Source organism: Polistes dominula, unplaced genomic scaffold (assembly GCF_049000335.1).
Source record: "Polistes dominula isolate Pdom_NZ unplaced genomic scaffold, Pdom_raw_medaka contig_19, whole genome shotgun sequence".
Lineage (NCBI taxonomy): Eukaryota > Metazoa > Arthropoda > Insecta > Hymenoptera > Vespidae > Polistes > Polistes dominula.
In genome coordinates, this window is record NW_028301058.1 from 2,622,061 (window position 1) to 2,637,203 (window position 15,143).

General features: G+C 31.7%; 1 protein-coding gene across 2 annotated transcripts; it reads right to left on the bottom strand.

Annotated features, from left to right (window-relative positions):
* Window positions 1-53: 53 nt before the first annotated feature.
* On the bottom strand, window positions 54-7,861 carry LOC107065795 (uncharacterized). 2 transcript variants are annotated; one of them, XM_015319778.2, is made up of 5 exons: window positions 7,072-7,854; window positions 5,333-5,571; window positions 2,833-3,171; window positions 2,335-2,616; window positions 54-2,260 (listed from the first exon to the last, which is right to left on the bottom strand). In XM_015319778.2, the coding sequence occupies exons 2-5, from the start codon at window positions 5,545-5,547 to the stop codon at window positions 2,068-2,070; spliced, it is 1,029 nt and encodes a 342-aa protein (XP_015175264.1). In that variant the 5' UTR covers window positions 5,548-5,571; window positions 7,072-7,854; the 3' UTR covers window positions 54-2,067. The 2 variants fall into 2 exon arrangements, with proteins under 2 accessions (XP_015175264.1, XP_089031906.1); XM_089175780.1 differs by lacking the exon at window positions 5,333-5,571 and having other exon boundaries at window positions 7,072-7,861.
* Window positions 7,862-15,143: the final 7,282 nt, after the last annotated feature.

Below are 15,143 nucleotides of genomic sequence, written 5' to 3' on the forward strand. Positions count from 1 at the left end.
TATAATTAATTAGAATACAGTTTGAAAAAGATTAATTAAAAGGTAATTAAATGTCGATGATAAGACGTTACTTTATTGGAAGATAGAAGTTATTGAATACAATAATATCTTATTCAATATTTCTCGTACATATACAGCTTTACAATATTTATATATGTCTACATTTTTGATTACAATATTATTAGGAATTCCAAAAATTTGTTAATGTTAGAATAATTATAATAATAGTATGTTTGTGTCTCATTGGTTTTTACAAATCTCATTCATGCATAAATACAATCATACCAAGTAAATGCATTTACAAATGTATTTGTTAAATTAAAGAATAAAATATTGAAAATAAAAAAAAAATTTTGTCAAACTGTATAATTAGATTGATGCTTTTTTGTAATTGTAAAATTTGTCAAAATGTTTAGTTACACAATTTCAATCAAAGTCGTTTTAAAGCTTTTTTTGTTTTTTTTTTAAGGAAAATAAAACAAAATTTTGTAGGTGACATATGATTTTTAAACAAACTCATGTTTTCATTGAATTTTCAATATAAGCATCAAATATAATAATAATTTTATAATAAAATAATATTAAATAATATTAAATAATCATAATAATAGAGTAATAATAATAATGAGATATGTATTATATTATTTTTAATATAAATAAATTTGTGTTAGAGAGATAAATTTTTGTATAAATCAAATGAATCATTTGTTTGTATATTTTTCAAAAATTTCAATATTAGAATATTTTTCTTCACAAATACACACACACACACACAGATACGTGCAAAACGAAAGAAATATATATTTGTGCGTATTCATTTTGAAATCAAAATTAAAATAAACTATATCTCAGAGCTATAATATATACATAAATATTTAAATATTTGATTGTTCCATAAGTAATTTCGTTATTACTTTTCAAATAATCTTACTAAGATATTTCTAATTACAGATACTTGATCTATTTATATTAATACTATGATATTAGACACGATGACAATGTTATAAATTTCAATTTTATAGATTACAATCTTCGCGATTAGATTTGTTTGATTTTTTTTTTATTGTCGTTAATAACAATGCGTAATTTATTATACATGCATATATTCGAGTTTGTGAATTATTCAAATCCCCGTTACACCGATGATATATTTATATATTATTATTATTATTATTATTATTATTATTATTATTATTATTATTATTATTATGATTATTATTATTAATTAAGTATTATTAATTATTAAAATTATTAATTGATCGATTTGAATTAGAAATATTTTACAAAACTTGAATTATATTCAAATTGTTTCAAATGTAAATTTAAAAAACAAAATATATCTCACATAACACATGGATTAATAATAATCATTGGTATCAAATGGCTTAACGTTAGATCATTCAATATTTTTTTGTTTTTTTTTTTTCAAATGTACAAAAAACATTTATATATTATATATATGTATATATGTATATATATATATATATATTTATATATTTTATTTTTTTTTTTTTTTTTTTTTTTTAATATACAAGACTAGAAAAATGCGATATAAAATGGCACAATTGAATAAAAAAGAAAAAAAAGAAAAGAAAAATTCAATAATTAAATTAAATAGTTAAAACAGGGATACAAAAATTGAATTATGATAAATATCATTGTAAACGAAATCGTAGAATAATTATTCTTAAAAAGTAAAAACAAATTGTTCGTAGTTGTATTGTCATTGGAAAAAATTATTTCTTTAGGTCGTACCTAATTTTTTTTTCTTTTTGTTTTTTTTTTTATTCTGTCGTATTGATAACGAACGAGTTTATTATAATCATTAATTATCTTATCATTAAATACACGATAGACTATTTTTGTTCATATCCCTGAGAATTCCTATTGACATCTCTAGAAGAATATTTAAATATCTGTAATTTTTTTTTCTTATTTTACTTTGTTTAATTATTATTATTATCATCATCATCATTATTATTATTTCTTCTTTTTTTTCTTTTTCCTGCTTTATATCTCGAATCATTATAAACTTTTACACTTAATCATCTTCTCTTTTTCTTTGTTTTAATAAGGAACGTTGTCACGAATATATGCCTGTTTGCGATACTCGTGATGCTGACATTTACCCCACCATGAACGTTTAGTACAAACCTTTTGTGGTTTCAATACGAAACATTTCGTTTGTAATACATCAAAAAATATCTTACCGATAAAATTGGCTGACGATGTTCCCGCCATTTTTAAACACGTGCGAAATCTGAAAAATTAAAGTTCATGTAGATCTGTCATTTGTTTCATTGATGATTAATCACAAAGTTATTAATAAATTACCGTTCGTCGCAAGTACAGTGCATCATGGTTGTAATGCCCCAATTGAAAAGTCCGTAACGTGCTTCAAAAGCTGGTATGAAAAAGGGACAGGCAGTGTCGTGTCTTCGACAACAAGCATCAGCTCCACCAAATCCACCTAAATTAGTATATTTTGTAGCACGATGACCACGTCCGCACCATTGTGTTCCTGGTATTAAAAGTAATTCCCTGCGTCTTCTACTTCTACCTCGTTTCTCTCTTCTTTCATTGAACGTATCGTTTACGTTCTTTCGATGATATTCCCTGAATTTCAAAATTTGATTTGATAAACCTCTCTTATAATCGTTTTATTCAACGTGATTCAATCGTAATTAAATTATTTGTTTTCTTTTTTTTTAACGATAAGATATTTCTAAGAAAAACAATTCACGTACAGATCAACAAAATATGTTTATAATTTCTTTCACGTATTGTTTGGTCTAAAGGTTACAAAAAAATATTATTTTGTTAATATTATACCTTCTACGGTGTTTAGCTATAACTTGATTACGTGTTCTAGTTCTCAAACGGTTGCAACGATGACGTAGTTCAGATGTAGATGATATCCAAGAAAAGTCTTGCGACACTCTTGTCGACAAATTATCATCGTCAAACTGGAAAACCTCGTCTTGGACGAGTGCTGTTGCTGCTTCGTCATCGTAGTCATCGGAGTGTATACTCGACAGGAGACAGGACCTCTCGTCCCCTCTTGCAAGTTCCTCGTCTATGCAGTCGGTCAAACTGCCACCCTCGTATATCAGTTGCAACTTTCTCCCGGAGCTCTGCTCCCAGACCTGTCTTAACGTCACGTCGATGTCTCTATTCACACGGGACGAGAAAGAGAGAAAAACAGAGATACAAATAGGAAGTAAGAGAGATAATACTGAAACAACAACGACAATAACAACAAAATATGATTGACGTGTTATCTGAATTATTTCAATTTTATTATTTTATTTTCAATCAATTGTTTAAATACTTTCATAAATGAGTTGTTATTAATTATTGAATTGAATTAATCATTGGTTTGAATATTATTATTTTGTCAAATATCATAATTGGATTATATTTTATATACCAACAAATTTCATTGTGTTCGCAGTTCATCTATTTCTCGTTATCTGAAAGATAAATATCAAAAGTCCAAGTTTACTGAAGACTTTCAAGATGGTATTAGGAGAATCATTAAACTAGATTAACTATAGCATTAATAGGAGAAACATCATGAAAGCTATGAATTAATCATTGGAAAAAGAAAATTTCTGAACGAGTTTAAAATCAGGAAAGAAAAGGTGTATCAACGATTGAACGAATTAAAAAAATAAATGAAAAAGAATTAGATGGTTGGATGATTGGATGAGAATAGGAGAAATAGAAATAGAGAGAACATGAGTGAATGAGTGAGAAAGAGAAAGTCGAGGAAATGTGGAAGGTTGTATGCATTCTCGTTAGAACACAAAAGAGCTTTTCCTGGTTTAAGTGCAAAGTGACGCTTCGTGGTAGGGAAATTCTCTGGTATCCTCGTGAGAGCATCAGCAGATGAGGAGTAGCAACAGACTAGGAATTCAAGGCAAACCCGACTTGCTCGGGACGACATTCGGCACACTCCGTACATCCTTGCCCCAGTCTAATCCTTGCTTACTTAACTTGCCGCTTTTCGGCTTAAAGCCTTGCTTTGGCTTAGTGGTCAACGATGGTTATAAGAAGGTAAACGATAAATTTCTTTTTTTAACCCATTCAAATTACATACAAATAATAATATTTAATAATATTTTTCTTTATTTCCATAAACTATTAAACTTACGTACACATAAACCATAGATTCAAATTATTTAATCAAAAATTGGGCTCTCTTCTAGAATTTTTCTATTAATAAATCATTTCAACTTCTTTTTTAAACGATTTCCTCAATATCAAGCATAAAGAATAGAAAATAGATAGAAAAAGTAGAATCAAGTGAACAGGTGCAGCAGATTTCACGAGTTTTCCGACAGGGATTCGACAATGTGTCTTTGCTACGTGAAATAGAGATGATTCCAGTTGAGGACATTAACGTGTTCTTCGATTGGAAGGTATTGAGAGAAAAGTAAAAGAAAAACGAGAGAGAGAGAGAGAGAGAGAGGAAGGAAGAAAAAAAAGGACAAAGTTAGAGTACCACTAAATGCATAACGTTATAAACGAACAAAGCTCCCACGCACGTATTGGCAATCGTGAAAGGCGTCATTGTTTTCGTGGCTGCTGTTAACGGAGTTCCCGCTTCAGTATCCTCTTCGAGTTCTCCGTGAAGGGAGGAAGGGAAAGGAAGGGACAAAGAGGGATAGATCAAATGAGAAAGAGCGAGAGAGAGATTTGCTCCTGGCCGAGAAAATGTTATTCTAACAAAGAGGGATGGATGATCGTTGTTAGTTCTCCTCACTCGAGAAAACACTCTCTCGTTGTACCGAGGCTAAACGAAAAAGAATTTATATAGGATCACACGAGTATCCAACGTAGATATCTTCTCTATCATAACTTGACTTATATTCCAATTGAAACAAAAAAATAAATAAAACATCCAGATCATTTTCGAATATTATCCTAAAGTATATGATATTATTAAACGGATAACACGTTACGTAGATACGATTCGTTATTTTCTTGTTTTTTTTTTTTTTTTTTTTTTATTGGTTTGATAATTGATATTAAAATTATATATACCGAGAGGTGTCAAATTATAAATTAACATTTACAACATTAATTTGTTGTCTTTTCATACAACAGTTGTTAAATAAATTCAACAATACCATTTTCCTCAGGTTCATCCTGGATCTAAAGATCAATCCTTTTGGTCGAAATAGGTAAAAACAAAATCATGGTAGAAATAGTCTTAAATAAAATAAAATGAAAGATTTATATATGGATGATGTTGGATATACGTAAGTGTATACGTATATATGTAAAAACATTATCGAAAAAAGATATAATCGATGGTCGTATGTACCCCCAATTGACGATGGTCTCCTTAGCGCAAATTCCAGGCCAACGGATCGCTCTCTCGACTTTTCCGTCCGACTGAATCCTTGTAACTACAAAGGCTCGATCAGAGAAAACCTCAGCAAAGCCGGCCGTGCCGTTTGACGTGGCCAAGATGTCGCTTCCTTGCCGAAAAGCTCCGACAAGCGGTAGCAGCAGGATCAAGCCCAATGCCAGCAGCATCGGTCACCGGTTAGGTTTATTTCACTATAACAAAACCGTCATTCACATATACTTCTTTTTTTTTCTTCATCTTCATTTTTTCTTAACACATATTATAATTCCTTCCAATTTCTTTTTCAATTCGTTCCAATGGATTTCATTTTGATTGACCATTACTTTCTACAATTAAAATCCTTTTTCTTCTAACTTTTCAAATCAAACGATTAGAGATTTTACATAAACGAATAAATATTTACAAAAAAAAAAAATTAAACAATATTATTATATTAACTAGGAAGTAACTTCCTAGTTACAAATATCGATAAAACAAAATTAATCGTGAATTTTCAATCCGAGAAGAAAAAAACAGGACCAGGATTTTTTTCTTCACATGTACGTATGCATGCATGTAATGCGTGCATGTATAATATATGTGTATATATATGTATGTATATATGTATGTATGTATATACTTTCCGAATAATTGTTTGGCTCAGTGCCATCCAACGCTTAATCGTTTTCTTTTCACCACGGAGATAAAAGAGAGGCCGTTCTTTCTCTCTCTCTCTCTCTCCCGCCCTCTCTCTCTCTCTCTTTCTCTCTTTTTCTTTTTCTCTCTTTCTCTGTGTCTCTCTGTCACTGACTCTTACGTAATTATCAAGTATATGATATGATAGAGGAAAGTCAGTAACGACAGCCAATCGACTCTTTTCTCGTAAATTCCAATGAACAAAATTGTTATTTTATTTTTGTATGTCCTCTCTTTTTATCTTTTTGTTTTCTTTTTATTCTCTTTCTCTCTCTTTTTTTTTTTTTAACATCGCGATAAAACGTGGCATGTGTATTTAATTTGTCCCCCCTTTGTTTTTTTTTTGTCTTTTTTCTAGCGAATTCACGTTGAATTAAAATATTATCAGAAATTCATAATCAGCAGTTTCGTACATTACATTTGTATTTTTTTATATTTTTGTCCGTCATGACAAACAGTCAAATTTTATAATAAATCAACGAATTGATTAGATAGTTTTGTGGTATTATTTTTCGACTGTTTAAATATAACTCGCGTGACATCATTTGTATGTATGTATCATCATCATTCGGCAAAAATTTTTTTCGATTGAGATCTAATCTAACGAGATTAATTTTTTTCCCCTTTTTATTCTTTCATTTCTCTACAAATTAAATGACGACAATAAAGTATGATAGAACGTTTAGCTAGAAATAATGAATCAACTGTGCTATTCATTATTAAATCTAATTCAAGATGTTTGTTATTTTGTTAGATCAATATGACTAACAGATGTTAATAAGTTTTCAACATTTTTATAACATCAATCAAGAACATGATCAACGTGATTTTAACGAGTATGACTTATTCAAAATTCTCTACGATTGATCGTTGTACTTTTCTAACGTTAATCTAATTATTACAAAAAAAAAAAAAATAATAAATTCATGACATAATCGTAAAATGATAATTTCGAACACGTGGACAAGAAAAACATTATTGCATAATTCTTTTCCGAAAAAAAAATGACTTCTTACCTTAAAATATTTTCGCCTCGTTCAAAAGCACTTGAAAAAATCCGTGTGGAAGACGTGGTGGTGTGTGTTTGATACATAAGAGAAATTCCTTCACTTCCCTCCACAAAAAAGAAAAAAAAAAGAAAAGAAAAGAAAAGGAAAGGAAAGTAAAAGGAAAGTAAAAGGAAAGTATCAGAACGAAAAATAAATAAATAAATAAATAAAGAAAGAAAGAAAGAAAGGAAAGAAGATATAAACGTGGGGTTAGAAAAAGGAAAAACAAAAAGGAAGAAAGAAAAAGAAAATGATAATATAACTAAGAAAAGAAGGAAGGAAGGAAGGAAGGAAATAAATATAAAGGGGGTTGGTTTAAAATATTAGTCACGTGGGGTTAAATGAATGGCACACCAACTCGCGTTTAACTTCCTCCTTTAGATTAGGATTTCGCACAAATCGTAGATTACCGCGTTCGGGGTAACTGAGCGACACCTTGTGGGGCCAATCGGCCGTAGTAACTGGCGCGCTATGCTCGTGGCTCTCCCTTAAATACCACCGACGTTTCTCTCTCACACTCTCTTATACTTTCTCCCTCTCTCTCTTTCTCTCTCTCTCTCTCTCAGTCTTTCTCTCTGTCTCTTTCTTTCTCGCAGTTTCTCTCCCTGGTGGTTGTCCAGTTCACCTACACACCACCAAAGCCATCCCGTTCTTCTTCTATCCCTTAGCTTTCCATCTCCTTCCTACCCCCCACCAAGCATCCCTTAGTGCGTTCGCGTTTCTCTTCTACCAACCACCCTCCTCCCCACCACCACTATTCGGACATCAACTAAAGTCTCTCTCTCTCTCTCTCTCTCTCTTTCTACCCTTTTTCTTCCTTCCCTTCCTCTACCTCTTTCTCTTCCTCACTACCTCAACCCCTCCTTCCTTCTTTCTCTCACCCACCCTCTTCAACCTCCTCCTCCTCCTCCTCTTACTCTTACTCTACTCCTCTCCAGCCAGCATCTACCTACCAGCAACGACTCGCGTCTGCCAAATCCAATCCTACCGATTCACCCCGAAATCTAATCCCTTCATTCCCATTCTCTCTCTCTCTCATTTTATCTTTCTCTCAATCACATTGCCGCTCGTTCACTCCGCTAACTATCTTTCAACTGACTTTTCTTCTCGTTTTATACTTCTTCTTCTTCTTCTTCTTCTTCTTGATTTTTTTCTTCCTCTTCTTTACATTACTTTTTTCTCATCGTTCCTTATTTCTTTATCAATCTCTTATATCATTCCTCTGTTCTTTTTTTTCTTTTGCATGTACACGTATCTATGTCTGTTTTTTTTTTTTTTTTTTTTAAATCATTTCATGTATTTCACCCTCCCTTCCCAATTTTTATTTATTTTCTTTCGATGGAGGATTAAAGAAAATTTTGAATTCGAAGTTGTTCAAGAAGTCGTGAGATTTAAAATGTCAGAACCTTACGAAGATAATAAATTACGCAAGCTCATAGGAAAGGGGGAAAAGAGAGAGAGAGAGAGTTCCTGAGAGATTCGAACTCGTCGGGCTCTCGTCATTGGTCGTAAGACTCGAAAGATCCCGTCACGATTGGCGACCTTCCAAAGCTCCTTTTTCGCTAACCGCATGCATAAGATAATAAACTTGAGATTTTGACTTTAAAATACGACGGAAAGGGATACTTCCTGAGTCATTAGAAATCTAATCGGATTTGACAAATATGATTATTAATCATACTTTGCGATATTTGAACCGAAAAACATGAACAAAATTCATATCCTTTGATTTGATCCTGAATTTTGTAATTCGCAAATGAATTCATCATTTTCTTCATTGGCAATTTTTTATTTTGCCAGCTATTTTTTTGTTCAATTGACTTCCCTCTAGACTTTAGTGTAACACATACTATCCAATATAATTTTACGAACGATTGAACATTTAAAGAAACGATACAGTCAACATTTTAGTAACGCATTACTATTGTTGTACATTTTTTAACATAAAAAAGGGAAAAAAATAAACCCAAAGAAGAATCTTTTTCAAGAGGATCCAAATAACCCTGATGAGTCGAAAGATCGGTATGGAAAGAATCGAGCAAATGAAAGGGATATCGCTAAGGGCTTGATTAGCCTTTCGACGTTACACCGACATTTTATATCAGGAATCCGACAGTAAAAAAAAAATAAAAAAGAAAAGGATGAATAAGAAGAAGAAGAAGAAGATGGTTACGGATCGGTCGAAGATTTACGAGCGTTCTTTAGGACTGGTTTTCTTCGGTTGAACGAAATCGGCACGGTCGGAATTAATTGGCGGGGCGAAGAAGTGCCGGTGAAAAGCCGCCGGTAGTTTCCATCCATTGTACGCCCTACGGTTATGACTCGTTGGCGAGAAGGACAGTGGAGCAAAACGGGGGATGAGAAAGAGGGTGGTGTAGAAGTGGGAGTATAGGGGTGGGAGTATGGGGTGGTGGACCCTGCAGCGTCGAGGTGAGAGCCCGTAAGTGAGTAGGTAGTTCTTAGGGCACTCAATTGTTCGACCCTCGAGGGGTTCTCTCGCGGACGAGTCACCATTTCTATATTATGCAACTTATATATTTCTTTCTTTTTCTTATCTTTTAAATACAAAAGTTAAATATTAACTAGATAAAACTTAGATATTTCTGTACTGTTTTATTTCATTCCAAAAATAAACAAAAATTACTCTGTATATCTTTATTGTATTAATATTGATACAATTTTGTTAAATTACAAATTCAGTAATATTGATAGAAAAAATTAACCCTTAGAGTTCTATAGACGCATATATGCGTTTGGTAAAAATTACCAGAGTGGTCTATCGACGCATATACGTGTTTGTTAATATTAATGTAAAATAATGTAAGAGGTTAATATTCATTAATTAAATTATATTCACACAGAAACAAAAACGTTAATTATTAAATATTATTTATTATTAGAATCTGGTTAATAATAAATTATTCCGTTCCTATAAAACATTTTAGTTAAAAGTATTCAACATTCAAAGGGTTAAAATAAAAGCCTATATCCAACAGTTGCAAATCATCATTCGGTGATATCAATGAAAGATAGAAAAATATCTTTTATTACCTTGTCTCTTTTTATAACAAAAGATAATTCTCCGTTGTAATTAATCAAACCAATTGAACACAGAATTGCACTTGTTTCCTCAAAGAATTTCACTTGATTCGAGATGGAATTATGAGAATGGTTAGATCGATCGTTTAAATGTTCTCTTTCTATCTATCTATCTATCTATTCATCTTATCTATTTCTCTTTCTAACAGATGACAGCTTCTTCCAACAAAACGTATAAGATCCAACGAAATGCATCGGAAACCTTTTTCTTTTCTTTAGGATTTACAACAACTAGGCCGAACATGGGCGGCCTTGCATTCTTCTTTCAGCTGTCGGCTTATGGTCAGTTGTCTTGTTTCAACTATAGGCACGAGTCTTTCTTTTTTTCTTGGCCCTTTCGAGAGAGAGCCAATTAATTTTTATAGCTTTGGTTGAACGCATCTTTGAGAAACTTCAAACGAACTATACCTATATACATATATATATGTGTGTATGTGTGTGTGTGGTATACTTAATGTATTCTTTTAGAAGACGGCATTCCATAGTCTTGTAATTAAACAACCATACTCGCATAAATTGAATATTAATTTATTCATATTTCTTTAATACGTTTTTTTTTTACTGATATATATATATTTAAAATATACTTCTTATTTTTTGTTATTACTTACTAGTATCAGAAAATCAATTTAATTCTTTGATAATAAATGTATCAGTATAATCTACATTTATTTGAAATACGAGGAATATTAAGCGGTTTCTTTTAAGTACATATGAATATACGTATTTAACTTAAACACCTATTCATTTTCCAAATGCTGACAAGTATATACATATGTATAGATTGGTATATATGTATATATAGCAACGTTTCGCGAATACGAAATCGGTTTGGTGCAACCGTCACACACTTGTTGCTATGATCCCACAATCAATATTGGTACTGGTTAAATAGTTTGAGAGAATTTCTAATACTAACGTACTACTAGAATTGTACTACGACTTATTTGTAAGTCAATGATCCGTATTCAACGAGAATTATACGACTTAACATGTGACGAACAGTTTAATCCTGTTTTGACGATCTTTAAATAAGCAACGATGTTTATTAAACTGTTCGTGCATGTGTTTCTAATAAAAACATTTTTACAGTTTCATTCAATATATCTTTTACAAATAAAATTACGTATAAAATTTTAATTACCTAATACTGAAAAAAACAAAAAAAAATAAAGAAATATCACACAATTAATACTTGTATTATAATTAATAGCAAAATATGAAATATTCGATTTGTTTAGAATTGAAATAAGAAAAGAAATAAAATAAAATAAAAAATGGTGAAAAAAAAGTATCGAGCATAAGAGGTTGTTAAGGTTGTAAAAGTAGAAGTCGGCACCTACGAAATTCAACCCCCATTTCCTTACGTTCACTAAAACAGTAGCCACCACTACTACCAACTATTACTTAGGTAGGTACGAAGCTCTCTGAGTAATAAGTGTGGCGGGAATTACGTAATTATTGCGTTGCACCCGACAATTGTCGCGGAAAACGGTGAATACTTGAATGGGCCGAGTACCACGGTGAAAAGGGGGTGAAAGGGACGAAGAGAAATGGGGGTTATCACGCCGATTTGCAGTTGAGATACTCGCTACGATTACGAGTCGTATGTCGTATGCCATACTACTACTATTATTCACTATTCTACTTCAGTTACAAGCTCAGACCGATTGTCAGACATCGTTTCTGTTCTTCAGTCACTAATTACCTGACATATCTATGCATATACGTAGATAAAAATTCTTCTATTTGTGTCTACCGTTAATTTTGAATTACATAAGTTGACTGATTCAACCAAAAAAAAAAAAAAAATACCAATTCCAAACTATTATTCATTTGATTACAATTAATCAATTTTAATTTATTGAAATGTTTATAAATTTTCATCAACTACTTTTTTATTTTTTTATAATTCACAATTTTCAATGGAGGAAAAGAAAAAAAAAGGAAGAAGATCGGCTGTTGAGGGTTATGATAAATTTTTTAAGAAAACCATCGTCATGGATGGAAATTTGTTCGATCGGTAACGTTCAAAAAGAAGAGGACAACGGCGCCAATGTTCCAAAGATTTGTCGTGGTATCGTAGAAAGTTCTTCACGCGAAGAAATATATGATCCAAGAAAAAGGAACCGATGGAATGAAAAAAAGAATAAGAAAGAGAAGAGAGGAGAAAGAAAAAAGAAAATGAAAAAGAAAAAGGACCTGGCAATCTCGTCAATTCACGAGGAATACCCCCATAGCTGACGCTGTTTTATATTCTCGAAACCATTGGCACATGAAAGAAAAAAAAATTCAAACATAGAAAAATAACTGACTTGTGAATAGTATATTGTTATATACGATCAGAGAAACATAGAAGAAGATAAACCAAAACGAATTCATTGGAGATAAATGAATGAATGAATCTGATTTATGGATCTTTCGTCCATTCAAATAAAATTATGATAATGAAATATCGGCCATGTATAGACGATTAGTTTCATAAATATGTAAGTATGTATCACTTTTCTTTTTTTTTTTTCTATTCTGATAAATATTTCGATTCGTTTCCTGTTTCATTTCAATTTATACAAAAGTAATGAACATTTTTTTTAGAACAAAGTTGCTTGAATCTTTCCATTTTGTAAATTAAAATATTTATTACTAATTTTGAACTTTTTGGAAAGGTTGGTCAATAGATAATAATGAAGTTTTGAAAATAATAAGAAGAGATATAGTAGGATCATGTAAGTGTGGTGTGTACTATAGTGGCTTGATCCAAACTGCGGTACAATTCACCACTAATTGATTTTACGACGTGCGTTATATTGACCGTGAAGATCGTGTCCCTCGTAGTAGTTGTGTAGTAATAATAGTAGCATGGTGTTTATGATACCCAGTGATGATAGGAGAAACCAACAATTGTATAATGCAGATGGCATTCTGAGAATGGGAGTCATGCATGATAAACACCCTTTTTAGGTAACCAAACTAAAATAATATATTACAAATAAGGATAAAGAATGTAATTCTAGGTTGAACAATTTATTGGTTAATATTTGTGAGAATATTATAGTAATTAGGAATGTTAAATATAATTGAAATGATAGTATTTTGAATTTTTTGAGATAAGATTGATACAATTGTAGGTTAGAAACTGTTAATGTCATTTTTCTAACTAAGCTTAGGAGTGAAAAGAAAAGATGAGAAAAAGTTAACTCGCTGATACGAGACAACAAATCCTAGACCTTAGGTTAGACCTTTAGGTATATCTGTAGAATAGCAGAACTCCTTGGCCCCGAATTGGATCACAACGATCTTTCTCGGAAGGAACCAAGATAGCAATGAAGGAGAGTTCTCTCTCTCTCTCTTTCTCGATTTCTCTCTTACTCTTTCTTATACTAACTCGAGCGAACAGACAATGAGACAATGGAGAGACGGTTGCAAGGAGCGATAGCACCGGATTAATTCCCAATCGATTCCAAGAGGAACTCCTTTCGACTCTATCCTGGGGGTTACCATATCACCTCGATGATTCGAAAGAAAAACGACACTTATTTTTTTTTTTTACTACAAACGACTGTCTCCTATTCCTCTAAATATTACATTAAATTACCATCCTCTTATTTTAAGTTTTGATTCAATATAAGACAAAAATGAACTAACGTTTGATTAATACACCAAAGATGATGATGTGCCAATGCAAGAATAATCAAAATGTATCATATTAATTAATGATACAGACTCGATACATAATAAAAGAAAATTAGATTAGTATTGATAGGTAGACAAATGACACATGATAGATAAAGTGAAACAAAGATGGTTGTTGAGTAAGAGAGAGATCAAATTATTGTTATCATAACCATCTGGGCCTCTCTTTCGCAAGCTTAAAAGCCGAGTGTCCTGTGTTAGATCAAAGGAGCCAACGACGTGTTCCGGAGTGCGGAATGCACATAGTAGATTCCCCAAGCGAATAGATTCCAAAATGAGCACGTTAAAGTACCCATGGGACGTTTCAGGAGTAGGTATACATGAATCTTGCGAAGGATGCGCTCAATGACGTTGCGTTACTCGTCACAGTGTAACAATTTTTGGTAGGGGTCCATTTACGAGAACAGTAAAGGGGGATTTGTGATAGATCGATCGAAGGGATTTATATATCGATTAACGATGCGTTAAAAGTAGAATTCTCTGGATAAAATATATCCCAACCAAAAAACCCGATATGTAAAAATACGTGAAAAAATTAGCCGAAAAATAAATTCCACTTATGTTAGAAAATTATAGATAACCGAACAGACAAGATAATTTGTCTAGCAACCTGATGAGCGTTAGAAAATTGATGCTATAGACAATTCCCGAGACCCTTAAAATAACATTCCACAACTAACGTCTGATTTACTAACACATGCTTGTACACAAATGTAAGAATCTCGTTAGGCTTTCAGAGATAACTTATTGATGATCCTCATTAAGTAATTATCTTTTAATTAAGCTGAAGAAAATGGCTGTAGTATAGGCGCCGTATATTGTTAGACTTGTATACGTGATTACCTTGTTTTACCGGTTGGAAAGACAGGTCAATGTGTTCAGTCTAGTCTATGAACAGACGACGACAAGTCTACCTAATCACGATCGGTCTATAAATATCCTTAAGTGAGTATTGAAGTATATACATTTATTTATGTTCCGGTATTAGAGGTAAAAGGAAAGAATGAAAAACGAATACTTTTCTTGAGAATATACGTTATATATAACGGGTATTTATAATTAATTAAATGTAAAAAGAAAACACACACACACACACACATGTACATCAATTCTATTCCTATTTCAAATCCCAATAATTCATTTATTAATCCAAACCAACGAAGTTTGTAAAAAAACGAGGATCAAATAAATTCAAAATGAAATAAAATCTTGGATTCGTTGGTTAGCAATCCTGGCTACCAGCAGGA